A 25,214-nucleotide genomic window follows, 5' to 3' on the forward strand; every position below is an offset into this window, starting at 1 on the left:
GGACCCGCTTGCTGGCAAGGATTGCCAGCAACTGCCAGAAGCTGGAAGAAGGCAGGGAGCAGATTCCTATCCCAGAGACTCCAGAAGGTACGAACCCTGCTGACATCTCGATTTGGGGCTTCTAGCCTCCCGAACTGTAAAAGAATAAATTTCCATTGTTTTAACCATCCAGTTTGTAGCATTTTGTTAGAGCACCTGTAAGAAGCTAATCTAGTAGTGGAATGGAAAGTTGTGGTCTATGGGAGCACAGGCTGAGGTCAGGGAGAGAGCAGATGAATCTGAGACAGTCGCTTGGGGCTGGGCTGGGAAGGGCCTAGAATATGACCTCAGGCAATGAGATGCCACAGAAGACAAATTAAATTGGCAAGGGACACGGTTCTATTCGGGGTTTAGAGAAGTATCTGAGAAACAGCCATTCTTGAGAGCTGACTTGTTTGAATCATTCTAGTTCTGATATCTCAAATTTATTCACTTTTTCCTTTAAAACTGTTTCATTCCATTCCACACACAACTGTAAGGATTTGACTGACAAACACAAGTTTGTCGTTAAAAACCATGCATTATCTTGCGCTACTACACCAGGCCGTTCTTAGACATAATCGGCTAATGTCAATCATCACAAATACCCCCACGAGATGGGCCTGTTATCCTCTACAAACCAGGGATAAAGAAAGATTCAGGAAGAAGGTGGGTGATTTGCACTTAGGGAAACAGCTTGCTAAAGTCTGAGGATTGGCCACCTTGGGCACTGGCTGTACGGCAGATGGCAAATTACTCTCACCTACATCGGTATATATTTTCCCAGCTCTCGAGTTGGCATAACAGCTGCTACCTCTACAGTCGGGTCTGTCGTGATTAAACAAAAGCTTTTCAGGCGCTGCGAACCGCGATACAACGCGGGGTCACAGTTCTCCGGGACCACGTGGCCCTGGGGGAGCCGACTCCCGGGCGAGCCCGCACGCGGCTCAGAGGCGGCGGCCGCGCCGAGGCGCCCCTGCCGCCAGGGTGCGCTGTGACGACGTTCGCGCCGGCGGACGGCCGCTCTAGCCGCCCGGGTAAGTCGCTGTCCTTACCTCCCGCGGGAGCCCGCGCCTGCGTGTCTGCGCCCGCTGGCCTGCGCCCCGTCCTGCAGCTGCCCCCTGCCTTCTCGCCGCCCAGCATGGCCCTGTTGCACTCCGGCCGCGTCCTGTCTGGGGTCGCCGCCGCCTTCCACCCAGGCCTCGCTGGTGCGGCTTCTGCGAGAGCCAGGTAAGCAGGGGAGACGGACACGGAGCTGGGGACGACGGGCCTGCCCATCCGGGCTGCCGGCGCCCCAGGGCCTCTAACCCCCCCCGCCCCCCAAGCACAGGCACCATACGCACACTTCCTCTGACACCCCCTCGGCTTCAGTGGGGGCTGATAATTGAGCGTCGGCGCCTCAAAGTGACCCTCGGGGTCTTACATCCCCATCCCTCCCCTCCCTTGTCCCCGGGACGGCAGGACAGCGTGCCAGCGCATTCCCCCGGGTTCGGAGTCTGCGGCCCTCTACAGCACCCGGACTCCCATTCAGGGTTTGGGGGGTCACGAGACGCGGATTCGGCGCCGGGGGGGGCGGGGGGCGGGGGGGGTGAGGTGGCGAGGGGAAGGCTCTCGCGGCTGCGGTGCCCGGCCGGCCTGGCGCCCATTGGCTGCGCCGCCGAGGCTGCCTTGCGCGGATTGGCTGCGGCGCGCAGGGCCGGGTGCCCTTGGTGCGCTGCCCTGGGGCGCGCGGCGGGGCTCACCTGTCGTGGCCTCCCTCGGGCTTGAGCGGGGTTGCAGGGCCGCGGCGTGCTTCTGGCCGTGGGCCGCGGGAAAGGAAGTACAGGGCAGGAAGGCTCCCGGGGCCCTGGCTTTCAGGCCCAGCTCTCGCTTCTGCATCCCCTGACCTTGGTGCGTGGCATCCACCCTCCTTCCCCCTCCCCCGTGTTACCACCAGAGTCCCCGGTGACCCCTGGACCATGTGGCCTTCGCATGGAAAAGGTTCAAGGTGTAGTTCGCCTCCTTTTTGTTTGACTATAGGGAAGTCACCGCTCTTCCTCTCCACCTCTCTGTGCTCTCATTTACTAAATATTTCGTTACAGTCTCTCAGAGCCAGGTGCTAGGCCAAATGATAGAGGCAGTGGTGAACAAGTGACGGGTGTCACTCAAGACATTTACAAATATGTAACTTCACACTGTGCTAAGTGTTGCAATAAGAAAGTATGGAGTTTAAAACGAATTAGTAATTCCTTCCTAGTGAAGACCCGAGCCAGGCGATTAAGTGACTCAAGAAGGCAGTTTGAGACTGTATGCTTAAGTACCACCTAATGAGGAGCCTAGTCTCCAGCCCACCACGGGCCAGATACTGATTACAAGGAGCAAAGCCTTGGCCTGTTCTGTGTGCCTTGATTGTATGCATGTCATCCTCAACCGGCAGGACAGTTTGTCCTTTACACAGCCTCACACTCTTGGCAGTACAGTTTTGCTTGGGCTTTCACACTTTGTCTATCCCTGATTTAGTTCCTCCTTGGCACTCTCTCAAGGTGTGCTCTCTAAGCCAGCCTACCTAGTGGGCCAGAATTAGGGAGAAGAGAAAGGGGTGCCTAAAGTTATGGGCAAGAGAAAGTCTTGCAATATTGTAGTGGTCTTAAAAGTAATTATTGTTTTATAGATTTGGCTGGGTGGCCTAAAGCTTTACTTAAAGTGCTTGGTGCATATCCCTATGGGTGTGACCTTTTAGTCATTCTTTGAGTTTGAGTGGCTGACTCATTTTTCTTTTCAGTCTTTTCACAATGAGAATGTAAATTCCATGAGAGCAGAAACCTTAACGACTTTACTCACTGCTGTAAAGTCGTAAAGTAGTTGAGCATCTGCAGCTGAGAAGATGCTGTTCAGATTTAAGCAATGATACATGATTGGGTGATAGAGCCAGCTGCCATATTTGGCCATGACAGGTAACCCTTCCGACAACAAGGAAATGAGAACCTTCACTGCTGCCACTGTAGAAGTGATCTTGACCAAAGTATATTTTTTTAAGATTTTATTTATTTGTGAAAGACACAGAAGGAGAGAGGCAGAGACACAGGCAGAGGGAGAAGCAGGCTCCCTGCAGGGAGCCCGATGTGGGACTCGATCCCCAGACCCTGGGATCACACCCTGAACCAAAAGTAGACACTCAACCACTGAGCCACCCAGGCGCCCCCATTTAGCTGCACATTTTATTTTATTTTATTTTAAAGTTTTATTTATTTATGATAGACATAGAGAGGCAGAGACACAAGAGGAGGGAGAAGCAGGCTCCATGCTGGGAGCCTGACTCGATCCCGGTACTCCAGGATCGTGCCCTGAGCCAAAGGCAGGCGCTAAACCGCTGAGCCACCCAGGGATCCCCATAGCTGCACGGTTTTTTTGTTTTTTGTTTTTTTTTTATAAATTTTTATTTATGATAGTCACAGAGAGAGAGAGAGAGAGGCAGAGACACAGGCAGAGGGAGAAGCAGGCTCCATGCACCGGGAGCCCGACGTGGGATTCGATCCCAGGTCTCCAGGATCGCGCCCTGGGCCAAAGGCAGGCGCCAAACCGCTGCGCCACCCAGGGATCCCTTTAAACAGAAAGCACTCAACATTTAACCTTTTCTGGTTGACCGTGCTGTGAAAACATAGTTACATGAAATCAGGCTTAGTCCCAGGTCAGTAAAGAAAGGGAAATATGCTAATGTATCTTGATTTATAATGATCTGTTCTTAATTATCCTGATTATTTTTTGGGGAAATAAGTGAAGGCATATCATGAGACCCTTTAGAAAGGCAGTGTGCAATAGTGGTATAATAGCCAGTAGTTAGAAGATCAAAATTGTAGTATCATCTTTGCCATTTTTAGCTCTGTGATCACGAGCAAATTAATTCACTTCTCTTGGGATCCCTGGGTGGCGCAGCGGTTTGGCGCCTGCCTTTGGCCCAGGGCGCGATCCTGGAGACCCCGGATCGAATCCCATATCAGGCTCCCGGTGCATGGAGCCTGCTTCTTCCTCCGCCTGTGTCTCTGCCTCTCTCTCTCTCTCTCTCTCTCTCTCTCTCTCTCTGTGACTATCATAAATAAAAAAATAAAAAATAAATAAATAAATAAAAATAGTTCACTTCTCTTCATATTTTAAAATAAGAATGTGAGGGAAAGCATTTTTTTTAAACTATAAAGCACCAGACAAGTTCCCAGAAAAAAAATGCAAGGAATTAGAAAGGCTTATCTGAATAGTTTGTATCTAACATCTTTTCGTTTGCTAGTCAACATTGCTCAATGACTTGGGCTTTGCACTTAAGTCCAAAGGACATTGGCAGGAATCCGTTTGTAGGCCACAGGTTATCAGCATCATTTTTGTCCCATCTTGTGTTCATCTATTACTATTCCATTTATTCATTTATTTATTTATTGTAAGATTTTATTTAGGGACGCCTGGGTGGCTCAGCGGCTTCGCATCTGCCTTCGGCCCAGGGCATGATCCTGGAGTCCTGGGATCGAATCCCACATCGGGCTTCCAGCATGGAGCCTGCTTCTCCTCTGTCTGTGCCTCTGCCTCTCTGTGTGTCTCTCATAAATAAATATTTTTTTTAAGATTTTATTTATTTATTCATGGTAGAGAGAGAGAGAGGCAGAGGGAAAAGCAGGCTCCATGAAGGGAACCCGTGGGACTCCATCCCGGGTCCCCAGGATCACACCCCAGGCTGAAGGCGGCGCTAAACCGCTGAGCCACCGGGGCTGCCCAATAAATAAAATATTAAAAAAAAAAAAAAAAAAAGAATGGTGCCTTCCGTCCTTGGGACAGCAGTCTTGTCATTGTTTTTTGTTTTGTTTTTGTTTTGTTTTTAAATATTTATTTACTTATTTATTCATGAGAGACATACAGAGGGAAGCAGAGACATACTCAGAGGGAAAAGCAGGCTCCATGCAGGAAGCCCGCTGTGAGACTCGATCCCCGGCCCCGGGATCACCCCTGAGCCAAAGGCAGACGCCCAACCACTAAACCACCCAGGCATTCCAAGTCTTGTCATTGTTGATTAGAGGCCTTAGAAACAGAGATATCTTTTTTATTTTATTTTTTTTTTAAGATTTTATTTATTCATGAAAGACTGAGAGAGGGAGGCAGAGACAGAGAAGCAGGTTCCCTGCAGAGTAGGAAGCCCGATATGGGACTTGATCCCAGGACACCGGGATCACATCCTGAGCCAAAGGCAGATGCTTAACCAACTGAGCTAACTAGGTGCCCAGAGATATCTTTTTTTAAATGATAATTGCTTGCTGGAAGTTTTCTATATGTCCTTGACATTCAGAGTATTCCTTTCACTCATCAGTGACAGGTGGCTACATGTTTTGAGAGTCTGAATTGTGGGTAGGAAATAAAGGAAGCTTTCTTCAGGCCCAGTTCAGCAATCACTTCAAGGTATCTCTTTCTTTCTTTTGCATAGAGACTGGAAAAACTAAGCAGCCTACAACAATGAAAAAAGAAGAGCGAGATATTGAGTCCTGGCAATAGAGCTAGTAAGGGGGAAGAATGGTAATAATGTCTTATAAGATTGTAAAAAAACTAAGTAGAAGTAATTGAAAAGCAAGAAAGACCTGTATTTAGTCATAAAGTTATGACCATATGCTTCTTGAATTATCTACATATTTGCCTCACCAGACACCTTACTAGTGGCACTATAGTTATAAATGAAAACAAACAAATAATAACTTAGGAGTGTTGATACTAACATCAAGCACTCACTCTGCTCCAGGCCCTGAGTGTTTTAGATTTAATAACTCCTTTCACTCCTAACTCTGGGAAAATCCTAACTCTGGGGAGGAGGGCGGGGGGTGGGGGTGAATGGGTTACGGGCACTGAGGGGGCACTTGACGGGATGAGCACTGGCTGTTATTCTGTATGTTAGCAAATTGAACACCAATAAAAAAAAATTATTATAAAAAATACAAAATAAAAAAATAACTCCTTTCATCCTTACAACATCTCTGTAGGAGAGGGACTCTTATGCCCTCATTTTTCAGATCAGGAAAGTTGAGACTTAGAAGTTAACTGGCTTGCCTGTGCTCCCTCCCCCAAGCTGGTATACAGCCGAGCTGTTATTTAAATCCATGCAGTCTGACATTATCTAAGGCAAGCTAATAAAAGAAATAAATGCCTGGGAAATCCAAAAATGGAATAATCTACCCTTCAATAACAGAATTAACTGTGTGTGACAATTACAGCTACTAATGCTGAGGTAGTTTTTAGCATGTCAGAAGAGCATAAATGTAATGCTGTGCTGAGCTATCCAGTGTGCCTTACAGAGGAGTGAAGTGTACAAGTGCTGACTGGCCACTGACTAGTTCAACAAGGGAACCATTTTCGAGGAAAAAAATATAAATAATTCGCTGAGCTTGTCAGCATGATAAGCAGAGAGAACTTTCACTGTGCTGTGCTAAAACGTTTGATTGCTTGAGATTGGATAAATGATTACTAAAAAAACTTGAGCTATTTCACCTGGGTAATTTGGACCCTTGCTTCCCAAGCTTCCACTTGTCACTGTAGAGTGCCCCCCCCCCACACACACACACGGTCTGTTTCACCTTTAGCCTTTATTCTTATGCCTCTGTTGGGAATGCCTTTTTCCTCCTGTCATCCTTAGCACTCACCTCATATGTCACCTCCTCTAGGAAGCCTCCTGAAGCTTTTCTTTCTTCCCCTACCCCAGGTTATTAGGTCCTGTCCTCAGGCTCTGAAAAATAATAATCTGTGCTCTGAGCCTGTCCTTATCACTGTACATCACCCCCCACACACACTAGCCTGCATTGTTTAGGACTCCCTACGGGTCGTCCCACTGGGCTAATGTGGTAGGGAGGGGTGGTTTTACTCTACATTCCCAGCTTTTAGCAGATAGCACATTCTCAATAATTAATTTAGGAGATAATAAAGACTTTGTTTTCCATAATATTAAACTGTAAAAAGCTTTTTGCTTATTTGCCCTGAAGAAAAGGGGTAGAATAATCTTTTTTGCAGAACAGTAATTTACCTTGAGGTAAAAAACCTCAACTGATACATTAACTGCTGCCAAGAAACTGTTTATTGGAAACAAAGATGGTGCTTCTTCCGTGCCCTCTTTGAAGTCTCAAAGTAGTTCTAGGTGAAACATAACCTGGAAGTTTTCTGTTTGCTATATTTAGGATTCAATCTGGGAAGGCTAATTCAAAAAAAATTGTTAGATATTTGATCACTTAAGATAATATTGTGAGTGGTTGAGAATTAATCATTGTTTACCTATGAAAATGGAAAAACATTAAAATTAAACACAACATGACTTTAAAGCCCTTTCATATGTGAGGAACTTTTGTTTTTGTTTTTTCTTTAGACATAAGAGAGTCAACATAAAGCATAGAGAAGTATTCTGTTAACAAAGAATCTCTACTATCTAGGCAGATTACACAGAAGGTAAAAAAAATAACCTTTTGTGGGTTTTGTTTTGTTTTTAAAAACATTTTATTTATTTATTCATGAGAGACTCAGAAAGGCAGAGACACAGGCAGAGGGAGAAGCAGGCTCCATGCAGGGAGCTTGACATGGGACTCAATCCTGGGACTCGATCCCGGGACCCCAGGACCACTGAGCCACCCACGGATCCCCTAACCTTTTGTTTTAAAGGTAAAGTCATTAAGGGGCACCTGGGTGACTCGGATGGTTAAGCATATGCCTTCAGCTTAGATCGTGATCTTCAGATCCTGGAATAGAGCCCCCCAGCTCAATGGGGGCGAGGAGTCTGCTTCTTCACCTCCCTCTGTTTCTACCCCTGCTTGTGCTCATTCTCTCTCTCAAATGAATTAAAAAAAATCTTTAAAGATAAAGTCATTAATCACTAAACCAAGGAAGACGGCAAACATTTTTAAAATGTTAACACATTTCATAGTTTCTTTTCAGACTAAATTCTAATGAATCAAGACAAACTTCATTTTCCAAGTTTTGTCCTTGTATGGTCTTTCATATTTGCAAGTATAACCTGTGATATATATATATATATATTTGCATTTATACTAATATTTATTAGTATTATATACTATAATATATATAGTATATATACTATAATATACTATTTTATATTATTGCATTTATACTAATATTTATTGTATTTATACTAATATAAATGTGTTATATTAGTTTCAGGTGTACAATATAATGATTCAGCAATTCTGTATGATAGGCAATCCTTACCAAGGTGTGTGTTTACTCTTGGGATGCCTGGGTGGCTCAGCAGTTGAGCATCTGCCTTTGGTTCAGGGCGTGATCCTGGGGTCTGGAATTGAGTCCCACATTGGGCTTCCCACAGGGAGCTTGCTTCTCCCTCTGCATATGTCTCTTGTGTCTCTGTGTGTGTTTCTCATGAATAAATAAATAAAATCTTAAAAAAAGTGTGTGTACTCTTACTCCTCTTCACCTGTTTCACTCATCATCCATCTCTTCCCATCTGGAAACCATCCATTCTCTGTATTTAAGAGTCTGGTTTTTGTCTCTTTTTTTTCTTTGCTCATTTGTTTTGTTTCTTTAAATTCCACATGGGAGTGAAATCTTATGGTATTTGTCTTTCTCTGACTTATTTCACTTAGCATTATACCCTCTAGATCCATCCATGTTGTTGCAAATTGTAAGATTTCATTCTTTTTTATGGCTGAGTAATATTCCATCGTATCACATCTTCTCTATCCATTCATCTATGGATAGATGACACTCGGGTTGCTTCCATATCTTGGCTATTGTAAATAATGTTGCAAACAACATATGGTGGCATATATCTTTTTGAATTATTTTTGTTGTTGCTTTCTTTGAGTAAATACCCAGTAGTGGAATTACTGGATATTATGGTTATTCTGTTTTTAATCTTTTTTTTAACTTTTTTTTTTTTTTTTTTTTTTTTTTTTTTAAGTAATCTCAACACCCAGCATAGGGCTCAGACTCACAACCCTGAGGTCAAGAGTTGCATGCTCTGACTAAGCCAGCCAGGTGCTCTCTATTTTTAATTTGTTGAAAAACTGCCATACTCTTTCCTATAGTGGCTGCTTTACCTTGCATTCCCACCAACAGTGCACGAGGGTTCCTTTTTTTCCACATCCTAGCCAATGCTTGTTTTTGGGTCTTTGATTTTAGCTATTCTGACAAATGTGAGGTAAAAATATGTCAGAATAATAATTAGCTGAACACAAATTTACATTTTTTATAATTTTAAACATTGTATAGGAATAATATTAGCTTATAGTATCAGTTAACCAATATAAGTTTAGGAAAAACAAAGCCACACAGAATAAAATGTATGCTTACATCATACTTACCATGAATAAATAAAAGACCTAGCTATTGTGATTAAATCCGTTAAACTAGTCTCCAAGGTTTATATCACTGATGTGAACTTGAATTTTTTTTTTAAACATTTCTGAGTTTAAGAAAAAAAAACTTTAGGGCAGCCCAGGTGGCTCAGCGGTTTAGCACCACCTTTAGCCCGGGGTATGGTCCTGGAGACCCAGGGTCAAGTCCCAAATCAGGCTCCCTGCATGTAATGGAGCCTTCTTCTCCCTCTGCCTGTGTCTGTGCCTCTCTCTCTGTGTCTCTCATGAATAAGTTAAAAAAATATATCTTTTTTTAAAAGAAAAAAACTTTAGCACATTTAAAGTACTAGAAATTCAATCTCTATAATACAACCAGAACAGAGCACCTTTTTTTTTTTTTTTTAATGGAGCCCAACACAGGGCTTGAACTCAGGACCCTGAGAATAAAAGTCGGATGTTTACGATTTTTATAATCCCAATTTATCAGTACCCTACAGAGCTGGAAAACATTTCACATCAGACACTAAGAGGTAAACAAAACCTTTCTGAATTACACAGATTCTACAGCTCTTCGGGTCTATAACTTCAGTCACAGGCCAAGAGTAAACAAAAACCTCACAGCTATGATATTAAAAAGAGCTGCAAAAGTCTTTTTTTAAAAGATGTTAAGTAATCTCTGCTCCCAACTTGGGGCTTGAACCCACAACCCCAAAATCAGGAGTCGTGTGCTCTGCTGATGAGCCAGCCAAGCACCCCAGAGCTGCAAAGTTCTTGATTTAAGCTTCAAATTAACAAAGTCGGGACATCTGGATGGCTCAGCAGTTGGGCATCTGCTTTGGCTCAGGGCATGATCCCAGGGTCCTGGGATCGAGTCTCACATCATGCTCCCTGCATGGAGCCTACTCCCTCTGCCTATGTCTCTGCCTCTCTCTGTGTCTTTCATGAATAAATAAATAAAATCTTAAAAACAAACAAAAAAACAAAGTCAAACAAATCAGATTATGCGTAATTTCTCACCCAACAGAGAATAGATCTCTGCTACCCATTTTCAGAGTTTACTGAATGGTCAGACCATAAAACCAGATTCACAATCATTGCTGCCAATGAAAACTAGCCAATTGGCCATCGGTAAACTGGAAACAAAGCCCCCAATCAGTGGTGGGGAACCAGAGAAAGTTATTTAAAGTTCTTTTGCCTCAGACTGCTCCCTGGAGACTGCAGGTATGGAAATGAGTGCTGTGCCTCCAGCCAGAAGGGCTTCTGAAGCCAGAGGACGAATGTGGGGGTGGCACACAGCAAGTAAACCCTAACACTCGAGTGATGAATAGTCAGGGCTATCCTTAAGTATTCGTGTTGTCTGGACCCCGACCAATATCATCCATAACTTGGCTATTTATGTCTTTTTAATATATACAGTGAAAGGGACACCCCTGACCAAGGAAAGGTTTGGCTTTCCTTGATGGACTACAAGCTCCAATTTACCTCTTCCCTCAAATTTCTCAGCATCTCTCCTATTGTACTCTATCTCCTGGCCTACTTCTACACCAAGTATGATGCTGTTCACTTCCTCATCAACACAGCCTCATTGCTCAGCATACTGCTGCTTAAATACCCCAGTTCCATGAGGCTTATCTCTTTGGCATCAACAAATACTGAGGGATGGGGCTGGGCATAATACTGGACCAAAGGGCTGTGACATCCTTTCCTTTTCCATATTGCCTTCTTGAAAGTTGAGAACTCAACAACCCTTCATAACCTTTCTCTTCCAAAGGAAGAGAATGAAAAATGGGGCCCGTCCTAAGAGTGGTTTCTTTGAATCAGGAAAAGCAGGAAAGATACGAGCCAAATAATTGTCCCCCACAGCAGGAAGCCGTGTTTAGGCAGCTGTATATTTTACTTATAATAAAGATAATTTTGGGAAGCACCTGGGTGGCTTAGTTAAAGCATCCAACTCTTGATTTTGGCTCAAGTCATGATCTCAGGGTCATGAGATCAAGCCCGATGTTGGGCTCAGTGGTGGGCATGGAGCCTACTTAAGATTCTCTCCCTCCACCACCACCCCCGCCTTCTTTCTCTAAAAAGAATGAAGATAATTAAAATATAAAAAAAAAAAAAAAATAAAATAAAATAAAATATATATATATATATATATGTGTGTGTGTGTGTGTGTGTGTGTTGAGGCACCTGGGTAGCCCAGTGGTTGAGCATCTGCCTTTGGTTCAGGTCATGATCCCAGGGTCCTAGAATCAAGTCCTGCATCAGGGGAGACTCCCCACAGGGAGGCTGCTTCTCTCTCTGCCTATGTCTCTGTCTCTCTATGTGTCTCTCATGAATAGATAAATAAAATCTTTTAAAAAATAAAGTTCTGTTGCCTCTTGAGATTACCTCAGGGCACCAAGAAAGATGAGGTATACTTCCCTAGCAACAAAGTTCACCTGGCCCAGGTGGATGACCCCCTAAGTCTGCCAAGGGATAATTTTTTAAGGTAAAATCATGACTCGTATACATGTAGAATAACATCTAGTATTTTAACTTAGTAGTAAGCATTTTAACTTAGTAACAACAGGATGTTATAACTAGTTCCTATTGATTTTTAATTCCTAAATACCTCAAAATTCTGTCTTCCTCTATACCCCCTCCTGTCCTGTCCTGGTTTAGGCCCTCATCTCTATCTCTTTTGCCAAGTAATGAACCAGTGATCCTCTGCATCTGCTCTTATCACTCTGCATTTAGTACCCTACTTTGCAACCAGATGGGCTCTAAAACTGCAAGGCTACTCGTGTCATTCCACTTAATCAACCTGCCCCCTCCCCTAAAAAAAACTTTAATGACTCTACATGTTCTCACTATATCCAAGATGGGACACAAGAACCTATGTTTTTAACAAGCTCTCCAAATGCTACCCTTTAATAAGTTTGAGAACAGGGTACAACCCAAATACCTTTGGGGAGCGAGAGGGTGTCACATAATATTCTTACAGTCGTCCTTGCTTCTTTTGGTCATCTCTTACCACCCTCAGTTTCTCACAGCCACATTATATGAAATAATCTTTGAGAATTTGAGTCAGGTTTGGACTGCTTTGAAAGTCTATACATGCACCCTGTCCTCCCAGGGTGATTGGGGTATTTCCCTCCTGCTCCTCGTTGCACTTGCAAATATTTGGTCTCCCATACTCCTCTGTAGAGTGCTTTGAAATGGATTTTTGAAGGATCTGAGCTGTCTATGGCCCTGGAAGTCTAGCTACTGTATCTCACATCTTTTATTTCCCATTTCAGTTCCTGGTGGACCCATGTGGAAATGGGTCCCCCAGACCCCATCCTGGGAGTCACAGAAGCCTTTAAGAGAGACACTAACAGCAAAAAGATGAATCTGGGAGTTGGCGCCTATCGGGATGATAATGGAAAGCCTTATGTGCTCCCTAGTGTCCGGAAGGTGAGTTTGCCATCTGTCCCCTGCCTTCTTGGGAGAGATAAACTGAAGCTCCTGAAGAGTAGCAGGAAGAGTAGCAGAAAGAGTGCAGGGCTAGGAGTCCAGAGACCTGGGTTCTAGTCCTGGCATTAACTTCTTGAATCACTCAGGTCGACTGGGCTATGGTCTCCTTAGCTCCAATAGTGACATATTGTAACTACGTGGTCTTTTTCAAGATTGAATTTATGTGATTATCTGTAAGCAGATACATCATCATGTTTAATCCTGAGGGTGCACAAAAGGACTGACAATTTAAACATTGCTTCTTGGTGGTAAGAATAGCCCTTTGTGGAGGAGGGTTACTGCCATTATTTTCCATTTCTCGTGTTGATTGCCTTAGTAAGCTCTCCTACACAGGCATGCTCTCTGTCCTCTCTTCCTATTGAGCTATAGAGTAATACGCTTTATTTTTGTTGTATTTTTTTCAGTAGTCTTTCTGTTGGTTATCACTGTAACTTTAAATAATTAATCCCCTTAGAACAGTTTCCTTTCCATCTACACCACCTCTGTTGATATATGAATGCTTCTTTGTCATTTCCAAAAGTGAGGTGGCGATGCATCATTCTCCATACAGCAGTACTGGGCACAGTGAGTGAAAGTTACAAAAGAATACTTCCGGGTGGGATGCCTGGGTGGCTCAGCCCTGCCTTCAGCTCAGGGCATGATCCTGGGGTCCCGATATCAAGTCCTGTGTCGGGCTCCCTGCATGGAGCCTGCTTCTCCCTCTGCCTATGTCTCTGCCCCTCTCTCTCTCTCTGTGTGTGTATCTCTCATGAATAAATAAAGTCTTTAAAAAAATACTTCTGGGTGAAGGTAAGGCACTCCATAATCTGAGCTTCACCACCCTGCAGCAGGTTGGCTCAGGCCCTCATGGCTCAGGCCACTGAAGTAATAGAAAATGAGCTGAATGAACCCCTGAAAGAAGAAATTTTAAGTGTATAGATTAAGGGTCATCTCTAGAACTCTCTGAATAGAAAAAAAAAGGATTCAAGAAACAATCGTGATGAGAAAACCCATTAAAAATTGCTGGCTCCCGTGTCTCAAGTCATGCAGGAATTGTTCTGGTCTCAGTATCAAGTACTCGACAAGTATTAGCTATTTTACAAGCTGGAATATCACCACACACTGCTGTATGTTCCTTCATCAGGTCTTCACCCAACCGTAAGAGTCATAGCAACAGTTTGTTCTCCCATTCAACAGGTGAAGAAACTGAAGCTCAGGAAGATTACTGATTTGCTCAGGGTCACATAGCTAATAAGGGACAGCACACCTGTCTCCAAAGCATTAAGAGATGTGGCTGTTACTAGTAACTCTTTGAAATTCTTAGACTAGCATATATCTTGAAATACTTCTTTTCTATGTATTTAGTTTGATTTTATTATATCTTTAAAGCATTGCTCATAAACTTTGTTCTTGTGCATTCCAAGAATGCCATTTTATGCTTCATATTAACCAAGAGAACATTGCGTACTCATCCATATAAAACCTAGTTGTAAAAGAAAAATATTACTTTAAAAATTACAAATATTTCTATTCTACAATATAAAATAGTAAGTATTCTACTTTGTGTATATATATATATATATTTTTTTTTTGGTATGTGTTTTCAAGTTTTTATTTAAATTCCATTTAGTTAACATACAATGTCATATTAGTTTCAGGTGTACTACTTATCCTTTTTCTTGGACAGTATTTCCAGATAAAAACAAGGCTTTACTTCCTTTATATTTAATATGTAAATTGAATTTATAAAACATTAAATATTAATCAGAGTAATTGCATGTAAGGAGAAGAAACTAAGAGGATACCTTTCTCACCTCTAGGCAGAGGCCCAGATTGCTGCAAAAAATTTGGACAAAGAATACCTGCCCATTGCTGGACTTGCTGAATTTTGTAAGGCATCTGCAGAACTAGCCCTGGGTGAGAACAATGAAGTGTTGAAAAGTAGCCGGGTAAGCAGAGCAGACTCTGGCATCATGTAGTCTGTTTTTAAATTTTAAATTTAACAGTTTAACAAATTTGAAATAATTTAAATAAATAAAGATATCACTTTGCGATGATTCGTTTGAGGTGACCACACTACTGCTAATATCTCTTCTTTAGGAAGTAAGATGGTACTTATTAAATCAAAGATTTCATATAACCAATTCCAAAAATATAGCAGTAATCCTGAAATGGAAGAATAATTTGACTGAAGAGTTGACCTTGCTCTGTGTGTGCTTATGCTCATTTTACACTGAATATGTTTTAGAAATGCCAGACTATGCCCAATTTTAGGCCAATAATTAGCTGCTACCCTAATGTTCTCAGCTTGCAGCTTAGATGGAAGAAGCACACAGGCAGGGCTGTGGGGGACAAGACCAGTTTGGCACTGCTCTGCTGCCCTTTCACAGCCAGTTTGGACATTAAGAGAGAGCAGACCATGCTTCCTTCTTGCTGCCTCCCTCTTCTCCGGTCCAGAGAGCATCATGCAGCAGTGAGGGGGGAAACACAAGTGTCTCCTAGCATCTCCTCCTATCTCCCTGGGGACCCTTTTATTGTAGAAGAAAGATGTCCCTAAAGGTCACTGAACATAGACTTCTTATAAACAGATTACATAAATTTTGCTTAATCTGTATCTATCTAGCTAAAATAACATCAGCTTGTTCCACAAGTTGCTGTGCCTTTGTGAATTATTAGTATTATCAGATCCACAGTTAGATTTGTTTTAAGATTTTATTTTTTAAATAATCTCTTCAGTGTGGGGCTCAAACTCACAACCCTTAAATCAAGAGTCCCATGCTCCACCAGCGAGCCAGCCAGTTGTCCCCACAATTGGGTTTTTATTTCTGTCACGGCAAAGTTTGTAGAGACAAATTTTGTTTGGTAAAGAGTTTGTTAGGTTCTTCCATTTCTTCTCCTGCCTCTGGAATATTTTAATATAGTGACTGTTCTTAGTGTCTTTTTTTCTCTGTGTAAATCAGCCTTTTCTCATGGGTGATCATTCCTCATATAATACAGTATGATACTGATAATAAGCCATGTGGAGTTAGCTTCTCCACCAGCAAGGGTGTTGGCAACTAAAGAGGTGGTTTGTTTGAGGACTCACAGGGAGAGTCGGTCTATCTCTTAGGAAATGGGGAAATGAAACAATAGTGCCATTCTCGCTCATTTCCAAATACAATTTGGAACGTTGTCTTCAGATTCTGAAGAAGGAAGGGGACTGACTGTACAGAACAGTGCCTCCGTGGGCCTGGCCTCGGTTCTGTTCGTTGTGGGCCTGTAGAGAGTGCCCCATGTTACTGACCATGCTGTCTCTCCTTCAGTATGTCACGGTGCAGACCATTTCTGGAACAGGGGCATTGAGGATTGGAGCCAGTTTTCTGGTAAGTCTGGAAATTCCTTTAGGAGAAAGATGTAAGACAGTCCGGAAGTTGAGGATGATGGGGTTTCCTATTGCATGTGTGTTTGCTGCCTTCTTTCCACAAAGTTGGAAAAATGGATAAATGGAGTCTGATAAATGGAGTCAGGCTAAGAAGAGTGAAAGTTCTTAGAAGAAATTAAAAGGAAGATAGAATAATAATAAATATAATTTGTTAAGCACATCTGTTACTACCAGCTTTTATTTTAACTCATTTAATCTTTGTGAAGGAGGTGAACCTCCCACCATTTGACAAATGAAGAAAGTGAGGGCCAGACAGGTAGGTCCTTGGCTACACAGTGAATTTACTTGCCAGAGCCTGGATTCCAACTCACAGTGCTGCTGCTGAGTCATTACTATCTCTCACTCAGAGATAAGCTGAGTTTCAGTAAAGAAAATGTCTTCTTGGGATCCCTGGGTGGCTCAGTGGTTTAATGTCTGCCTTCAGACCAGGGCGTGATCCTGGGGTTCCAGGATTGAGTCCCACATCGGGCTCCCTGCGTGGAGCTTGCTTCTCCCTCTGCCTGTGTCTCTTATGAAAAAAATAAAATCTTAAAAAAAAAAAGAAAAGAAAATGTCTTCTTCAATAAAATACATCAACTCTTTCTTTTTCCTCTTCTTCACTTTTCCATTCTGCCTCATCCCACTTTTTAGCAAAGATTTTTTAAGTTCAGCCAAGATGTCTTTCTGCCCAAACCATCCTGGGGAAACCATACACCAATCTTCAGGGACGCTGGCATGAAGCTACATGGTTATCGATACTATGACCCCAAGACGTGCGGCTTTGATTTCACAGGCGCTATAGAGGACATTTCGGTAAGTGTGACTTTCAGGGCAAGAGGGTTGAAGGAACTGGAACAAACCTCCTTGCAGAGATTTGATGTTTCACAGCTGAGTCTCAAGAGCTGACTTAAAATACTGAGGATCAACTAATTCCCAGATCTCAGATTATCTGTTATTGATCAAAAATAGTGACCCTGTGACACTTTAGGTAAATTATCTCCTTCAGAGCTGCAAAGTTATCTGTTGGCTGTCTCTTTAGAAAATGCCACAGCAAAGTGTTCTTCTCCTGCATGCCTGTGCCCACAATCCCACGGGAGTAGACCCCCGCCCTGAGCAATGGAAGGAAATAGCAACAGTGGTGAAGGTAAGGAAACTTCTCTCTTTGGTAACTGGCCTTATGAGATGCTTAACTGGGCAAAGTCTGAACAGTGAGAATTAGTTACCCTTGAGCCCACATTGTTGTCAGGAAAAAACTTATTTGCATAATTAACAGTTCCTTTTTTTTTTTTAAGATTTTTATTTATTTATTTGAGGAAGAGAGGGCGTGTACATGTAAGTGGGGGGAGGGGGCAGAAGGAGGGAAAGAATCTCAACCAGACTCTGCCGAGCACAGAGCCCAATACAGGGCTCCATCCCACAACTCCAAGATCACAACCGGAGTGAAATCAAGAGTCAGCCACTTAATCGACTGAGCCACCCAGGCGCCCTGCATAATTCGCAGTTCTTAATTGATGATACGTGAACAGCTTGAAAGTAATTTTTGTTCCTCAGCCTGGATGTAGGGAATTCTGATCAATTCTGTGGTTGGTTAGCCTGTACAGTGGGCATCCACTGGTCCCAGGATGTCTGTTATTAGCACCTACGTTTGCCCTGGTCAGGGTTACTTATTCGTCCTTTATATACTTTGTTATGTCTCCTATCCTTGCCTGTTTTCTCAACATGACCATTATCATTCAGAGGATCAGCTGTCAGAGAAGGCACTAGTCAAAGTTTTAAGGGAGGAGCGGCACCTGGTGGCTCAGTTTGTAGAGCATGGAACTTATGATCTTAGGGTTAGGAGTTCAAGTGCCACATTGGAGGGAGAGTTTACTTAAAAAATTCCAGAGAAGGAAAATATTCCTGTTGCCTTGTGTCCCCATTTTCACTTCTTTTGGTTTCCCTTTCTTAATATTCTGTCAAACCTGGAGTACAAACAGAATTAAACAGAGGAAAATAAAGAGAGAGCATTCAGAGAGCACTCTGGAGATGAGATGGTTCCCATGAGTCCTGGGTGTAAGATGAGGCTGCCAAAGTTACATTAGGCTGATGCTGTCCTGTGTTGACTGGGCCAGAGTAATTACCCAAATTCCTATGAGCCTGAAAATGCTTCCCAATTGATCAAGCAGCTTTCTGGGAAGATTGCAATTAAGAGTATCTTCTCTTAATGTCTTCGTGAGGGGCCATATCCACCAAAGTAAAAATATATATGATGATGTCTTAACTCAGGGAAAATTAAACATCTCCAAATTGCCACTGGGGCGAAAAAATTGTGTTAACTATGTGAGGGACACATGGTCCCAATAAGCATGTGGACATCTTGAGAGGGACTCCCTAAAGCTTTGCTCTTCTCTTTCCCAGAAAAATAATCTCTTTGCATTCTTTGACATGGCCTACCAAGGCTTTGCCAGTGGTGATGGTAACAAGGATGCCTGGGCTGTACGCCACTTCATCGAACAAGGCATTAATGTTTGTCTCTGCCAATCCTATGCCAAGAACATGGGCTTATACGGTAAGCTAAGGGACCCACCCAGTGCATGAGATGTGTGTCCTGATGAGATTGAAGAAGTGCTGGAAGAGGATGCCACAGAAATACCAATTTGGGGGCTGGGGTGTCTGTGTGTCTGTCCACACGCACATGTGTATGTGTGTTACACAGAGAAAAAAGATGACATGGATTTTACTGATCTTAGTCACATCTTCTTTCGTGTCCCTGAATTCTTCCAGCAGAGAAAACTAATGACTGCTTCTCTAAACAAAAAGTGACTGCTCCACGAGCCAAGAAGATGGATATAATAAAAAGAGACTTTTGAGTACTCAAACTTCCTGTTGTCTCTAGATTCACCATACTGGTTGTTGAAACCTTTTTATTTATAACATATTTTTATGGCACTTCTGATGGAAGCATAAAATCTAGCAAATTGAATCGTGATTTGCTTTAGCATGTTAGATTGGAAAACTAGAAGAGAAGATCTATTTGTGTCTTTTCAGGTGAGCGTGTAGGAGCCTTCACTGTGGTCTGCAAGGATGCTGATGAAGCTAAAAGGGTGGAGTCACAGTTGAAGATCTTGATCCGTCCCATGTATTCCAACCCTCCAATCAATGGGGCCCGAATTGCCTCAACCATCCTGACCAGCCCTGACCTGCGAAAACAATGGTAAAAGCACATTGCCACTCCCCAGCCATCTGCCTTTCCTGCCACTGATCTTTCAGATCTTGTTTATAATCAGCAAGTAGTGCCATAAAATATCACACAGCTTCTACATGTGGAAGGGGAAGAGAGGAGAGAGGAATGTACATTTTGTTAGCCCTTTCAAATAAATACATTGGAGACAAACGTAATTCAGAAACAGCAGGGTTTTTTATTCCATCATCTCCACGTTAGGTAAAATCTGCCCTCTCCTCAACCGAAGTTCAAATTGAAGTGCCTTACATGGAAAACTTTTTTAAGGACATCATATCTTGGGACGCCTGGATGGCTCAGTGGTTGAGTGTCTGCCTTTGGCTCAGGGTGTGATCCTGAAGTCCTGGGGTCGAGTCCCGTATCGGGCTTCCTGCATTGAAGCTTCCTGCTTCTCCCTCTGCCTGTGTCTCTGCCTCTATATCTCTCTGTCTCTCATGAATAAATAAATAAAACAAAAAAGAACATGATATCTTGGGGTTTTATTAGGCTTACTGTCTGAATCTCTTGGCATCTGTGCTTGCTCTTAGCTACTCAGTCTCTTGTAGTCCACATAAAACAGATATTTTGTATCATGACCCTGAACACACATTACCTATAAAACGTACATGTAACTGAAACGCTTGTCAAAACTCAATACTTGGGCTTCATGTATTATATTCTATTGTTTTCTAAATGCCAGTTGCATCCAACTACCTTGAATATATGAGATATGAAAGGGTGGTGCCACATAATTTAGAAAACCTTACATTTGATCAAAGGTTGGCAAACTGTTCTTGGGTCATATCTAGTCTGTCCTCTATTACAAAGTTTTGTTGGCACACAGCTACACCCATTTTTGATGAATTATGTATGGCTGCTTATGTGCCATAGAGCAGAGTTTAGTAATTGTGACAGAGAGCAAATAGCCCACAAGACCTAACACATTTATAATTTATCCTTTTATAAAAAATTTGCTAAGGGGATGCCTGGGTGGCTCAGTGGTTGAGTGTCTGCCTTCAGATCAGGTCGAGATACAAGGGTCCTGGGATTGAGTCCTGCATTGGGCTCCCCAAAGGGAGCCTGCTTCTCCCTCTGCCTAGGTCTCTGCTTCTCTCTCATGAATAAATGAATAAAATCTTTTTTAACAAAGGGGGTACCTGGGTGGCTTAGCATGATCCCGAGGTCCTGGGATCAAGTCCCACATCAGACTCCTACAGGGAGCCTGCTTCTCCCACTGCCTGTGTCTCTGCCTCTCTCTGTCTCTCATGAATAAACAAAATCTTAAAAAAAAAAAAAAATTGGGTCATTCATTCCTTTTATTTTATTTTATTTTTTTAAGATTTATTCATTTATTTGGGAGAGAGAGAAAGCAGAGGGTGGGTGGCCTAGGAACAGAGAGAATCCGAAGCAGGCTCCATGCTGAACACAGCCCAATACAGGGCTCAATCCTACAACCCCGAGATCATGACGTAAGCCAAAATGAAGAGTCGGATATTTGACCAACTGAGCCACACAGGTACCCCTCATCTTTCTTTTTTTTTTTTTTTCCCCATCTTTCTTAGTAACTCAGTTATATTAGTCATTTTAGCTGCCTGATCAAAATAGTGTTGTGATAGAGCACAGTGCTATAAAATAGCTTTTTATTTCCTGAACCAGTGACAGCATTTGACTTAGGCTAGGACAAAGAATTAAAGCATACTAGAGGAATCCTCAAGGAGGGTAAAATTGCTGTGAACTGCGGCTTATCTGTCAGTGCTTGTCCAGAATTAAGCTGCATCCCAGGGTTTTTTGTTTTTGTTTTTTTTTTTCTTTTGCAGGTTGCAGGAAGTAAAAGGCATGGCCGACCGCATCATTAGCATGCGTACTCAGCTGGTCTCCAACCTCAAGAAGGAGGGCTCCTCCCACAATTGGCAGCACATCACTGACCAGATTGGCATGTTTTGTTTCACAGGACTAAAGCCTGAACAGGTTAGTGGGCTCTGTTTTCTCCTCAGCTAAACAATTGATCAGTCCTGGCAAATTAGAATTCCTCATAGATCACCCACCCGTTCAGATTACACTTAAAACAGGCATTTTGCAGCCCTCTTAGGTAAAAGAAGAGTGTAGCATTCATTTTCTTTATTTTTATTTTTTGTTTTTTAAAGATTTTATTTATTCATGAGAGACACAGAGACATAGGCAGAGGGAGAAGCAGGCTCATCACAGGGAGCCCAATGCAGGACTCAATCCCAGGACCCCAGGATAATGCCCTGAGCCAAAGGCAGATGCTCAAACACTAAGCCACCCAGGTGTCCCTCATTTTGTTATTAGTCATTCACCTCTCTGTATCTCCCATGACGCTGCAAACCACTGTTGAGCAGAGTGTGTTTTGGGCATTTTTGTGACCCTTGCTGCTCCTCTGAAGTGATATCAGAGCAAGCAAGAGCCTGAATATTGATAGACAAAGCTGTTCCATAGCTGGATTCTGGAACTATTGTTTCTAGAAATGTTGGACGGAAGGTTTTTTTTTCACCTATTCACACCTCAGAATTTCTCATCCTACTTTAAAATAGTTTTTTCTGGGACGCCTGGGTGGCTCAGTGGTTGAGCATCTCCCTGCAGGGAGCCTGCTTATTCCTCTGCCTGTGTCTCTGCCTCTCTCTCTGTCTCTCATGAATAAATAAAAAATATTTGAAAAATAAATAAAATAGTTTTTTCTTCCTTCTCTCAACATTAGCCCACCAAATTCTGGGAACAGGGTTTAAGCAAGAAAATCATTTCTGTTATTTTCCTGTTTTACTGCACCAGGCTAGGCAAATCCCCCTGCCTCAAACGTGCTTTTGTCTCCCTGCAGGTGGAGAGGCTGACCAAGGAGTTCTCCATCTACATGACAAAGGATGGCCGCATCTCTGTGGCAGGGGTCACCTCTGGCAATGTGGGCTACCTTGCCCATGCCATTCACCAGGTTACCAAGTAATTTCCCTGGTGAGAGGGAACAGAGACAACCTTCCTGCCTACGACCTCTGCTGTTGTGAGATTCACATGGAGGGAGAAGGAGGGTGGATGGTGGCAATCAGGTCTTTTCTTCCAACCACAGTAGTTAACACTCAACCACTGAATGTGTTTTGCAGAAAAGAAGGTGTAGTGAAATAGGGCAGAGGCACCTGTGGTGGGTGTCTGAAACTCTGGGGCTCAAAACCAAACTCCTGCCCCTCCTTTAACTCCAGCTGTTCCAAAAGAGTTTACATGTACAAGAAAGACATAGCCCAAAAAATTCTGTCGATCATACCATTGCAATATTTCAGAAGCTTTAACTGCAGCCCCTTACCAGCGGTATTGGGGCACCTCTGTAGATCTAGTATGAGAATAGCACCTACAGGGTGTTGTGAGCAGAGCCCGTTCTAACAGGCAGCCTCGTGTTTGTCATCCTGTGACTGAGCAAGCTTATCAACAGACCTCATTACAGAAATCATGTTTCATGAAAACCAGCACGTCTGCTGCCACTGCAGTGAGGAAAATAAAAGATGCTATTTCCTGTCTTATTTGGGGGAGTGGAAATAAGGTTCTTTTTTTTTTTTTTTTTTTTTCAGTACTTTTGGGCATTTTAAGTTCTGTTCTTTTCCTTAGGCACAGAGATCTATAACTAGCCTAGATTTGCATCCTGTTCTACTGCTTGATTGGCCACCTGCCCTATCCTATAGAGTTTACTTACTTGAAGAACTAAGAATATAATTTACTGCTCATCCCATACCCTCACCTTTCTCATCAAAGAATAGCAGAGAGTAGGTAATGGCACTTAGATCAGCATCCTCTTCAATGATTGATTGTCTCCTGGTTGGAATGTTGCCTCTGCCTGGTTGGACCTCTTCGTTCAGTACTGTTGTGCGGTCTCGCATTTCACATCATGAGTGGGCAATGCAGGGCAGAACCAGGAAAGCAGATATTTGGGCTTTGGTTTTAACCTTTGTGTGTTGCCAGCTGGACTCAGGCTTCACCTTTTGGAAAGATAACCACCATCTGCTCCAATCATGTAGACTTCTTGCAGCCTGGTTTCTCTGAAAATAAAGTTACTGTAGACCCCACCACTGTCTACTCTGTTACGTTTTTCTTTTAATGGGGGAATGGGTAGGAGTGGCCAATTGTCCCAGAAATCTGCAGTCTATTCAGCTGCCCGTAAGCCAGTAGGTGTGTGACTGTTCTGAATGTAAACCAAAGCCATGGCTTTCTGTTTGTCTTGCCATTCAGCTTGTCCAGTCCAACGATGTTGAAAATGTGGGTATGATCCTTTGCACTGTGGGGTCAAATGAAATACTGTGAAGAAACCTGTAGATAGAGCAGCAGTGAAGAAATGGAGGGGCAGTGGCGACTTTAGGTGTCTACAAGAGCCAAGTAGGTAATACAAGCAAACAGTGAATGTATGAATGTAAAATAGAAAGTGATGTGAAATAGATAGGAGATCATGCCTGGTGCATAGCCTTCATCCCTTGGTGTTGCAGGGCAGTAGGGAAGTGACAGCACTGAAAGAAAACGTTCAGGACTGCAGGTCTTAAGGTCTTTAAATAAAATGGAAGTCCTGGTTTTTCAAGGACTGATGCTTAAAAGTTAACAACTAATTCAGTTGTTTTAAAATGGTTTACCAGAAAGATGCAAACAGTAGTTTGCCAGTGTGAAGCCTTTTGCATGAAGTCATGTGCTCTGTCAGCATTTAGCAGTGGCATCTGCTTAGCATCAGTCCTGCCCAAGGTTATTCTGTCCCCTTCTGCTGAGTGCTAGGAACCATTCAAGATGGGACGGCTCCTGGCCAGACACACAGTGGAACAGGAGCCAGGCCCAGAGCCCATCCCCCATCTGTGGTGTTGTGACAGTTGGAGGGGGAGGGGAAAGTGAGCTCTTGTTTCTCCTCCCTCCCTGAGGGACACAGTGCACAGGGTAGGGGCGGGGATGTTCCTATTGCTAATGGAAATACCAAGGTGGTAAAAGGAAGTAGACAGACTGGATCACTGGGTGTCTTTGGAAATATCTTAAAAAGAAAAGCAGTAGTCCATAAAAGGACTGACTAGGTTGGGAGAAACTGCTTTAAGTCTCCTTGTCTGGGGCCAGTAGGTTGAAAGTTGGCTGCCAAGACTTCAACCAAAAAGGAACTTAGCCACCCTGCTGACTTGTTATTTTTAAACGCATGTATTACCAGCTTGCCCTGGACTAAGTCCCAATCCTCACTGAAAACAGACCTGATAGGTGTGAACCTGATGCTTCTCCCCACTGTTCAGACTGTTTGTTTTACCCCTTCCATGTTTCTTGGGCTCTAAGATGTTAACATTCTTGCACATGATGGAGGAGGTGGTTCAGAATAGTCATGCCTTTGTTCTAATTTAAAGTATAATAGTTCCCAAATCTGGATTGATTTTTTAAATACTGGTTCCCTGTTCTTACCTTTGGGCATGTGGACTCAGTATGTCTGAAATAAGGCTTGGGAATCTGTTTTTTAAAATAAAACTTTCTAGGTGGTTCATATATAGCTGCTCCATGGACAGCCATTGGGCACTAGTAGACCTAGACTGCTTCAGGCTTGCATTTAAACAACCAAAGCCCAGCTTATTCATCCTCCTTGAAAAAAATTTTTAACTTTTTTCCTTCTAGGCTTGGGAATTGTTTTTTTTAAGAAATTACTAGTTTATTTTTAAATAGATAAATTTATATCTAGCAACCTGAAAGACCCACTTTTTAAAAATGACAGTCTTATTAAAAATGTTGAGATTAGGGCAGCCCCAGTGGCTCAGTGGTTTAGTGCTACCTTCAGCCCAGGGTGTGATCCTGGAGACACGGGATCGAGTCC

General features: G+C 43.0%; 1 protein-coding gene and 1 pseudogene across 1 annotated transcript; both read left to right on the forward strand.

Moving 5' to 3' along the window:
- The first annotated feature begins 972 nt into the window (after positions 1 to 972).
- GOT2 (glutamic-oxaloacetic transaminase 2) lies at positions 973 to 23,463 on the forward strand. Its single transcript, XM_026011862.2, has 10 exons — positions 973 to 1,248; positions 12,608 to 12,764; positions 14,624 to 14,752; positions 16,106 to 16,165; positions 16,855 to 17,016; positions 17,243 to 17,347; positions 18,601 to 18,751; positions 19,231 to 19,396; positions 21,220 to 21,370; positions 22,236 to 23,463. The coding sequence occupies exons 1-10, from the start codon at positions 1,160 to 1,162 to the stop codon at positions 22,356 to 22,358; spliced, it is 1,293 nt and encodes a 430-aa protein (XP_025867647.1). The 5' UTR covers positions 973 to 1,159; the 3' UTR covers positions 22,359 to 23,463.
- On the forward strand, positions 2,945 to 11,347 carry LOC112929675 (ORM1-like protein 2 pseudogene; annotated as a pseudogene).
- Positions 23,464 to 25,214: the final 1,751 nt, after the last annotated feature.

This window comes from Vulpes vulpes, chromosome 2, assembly GCF_048418805.1.
Source record: "Vulpes vulpes isolate BD-2025 chromosome 2, VulVul3, whole genome shotgun sequence".
NCBI lineage: Eukaryota > Metazoa > Chordata > Mammalia > Carnivora > Canidae > Vulpes > Vulpes vulpes.

What these genes read in the sequence shown, in the direction of transcription:
- GOT2 (XM_026011862.2), top strand. Translation starts at nt 1,160, where the DNA reads ATGGCCCTGTTGCACTCCGGCCGCGTCCTGTCTGGGGTCGCCGCCGCC. An exon ending in AAGTGTTGAAAAGTAGCCGG is followed by an intron (nt 14,753 to 16,105) that starts GTAAGCAGAGCA and finishes TCTCTCCTTCAG; the next exon opens with TATGTCACGGTGCAGACCAT. An exon ending in CAAGAACATGGGCTTATACG is followed by an intron (nt 18,752 to 19,230) that starts GTAAGCTAAGGG and finishes GTGTCTTTTCAG; the next exon opens with GTGAGCGTGTAGGAGCCTTC.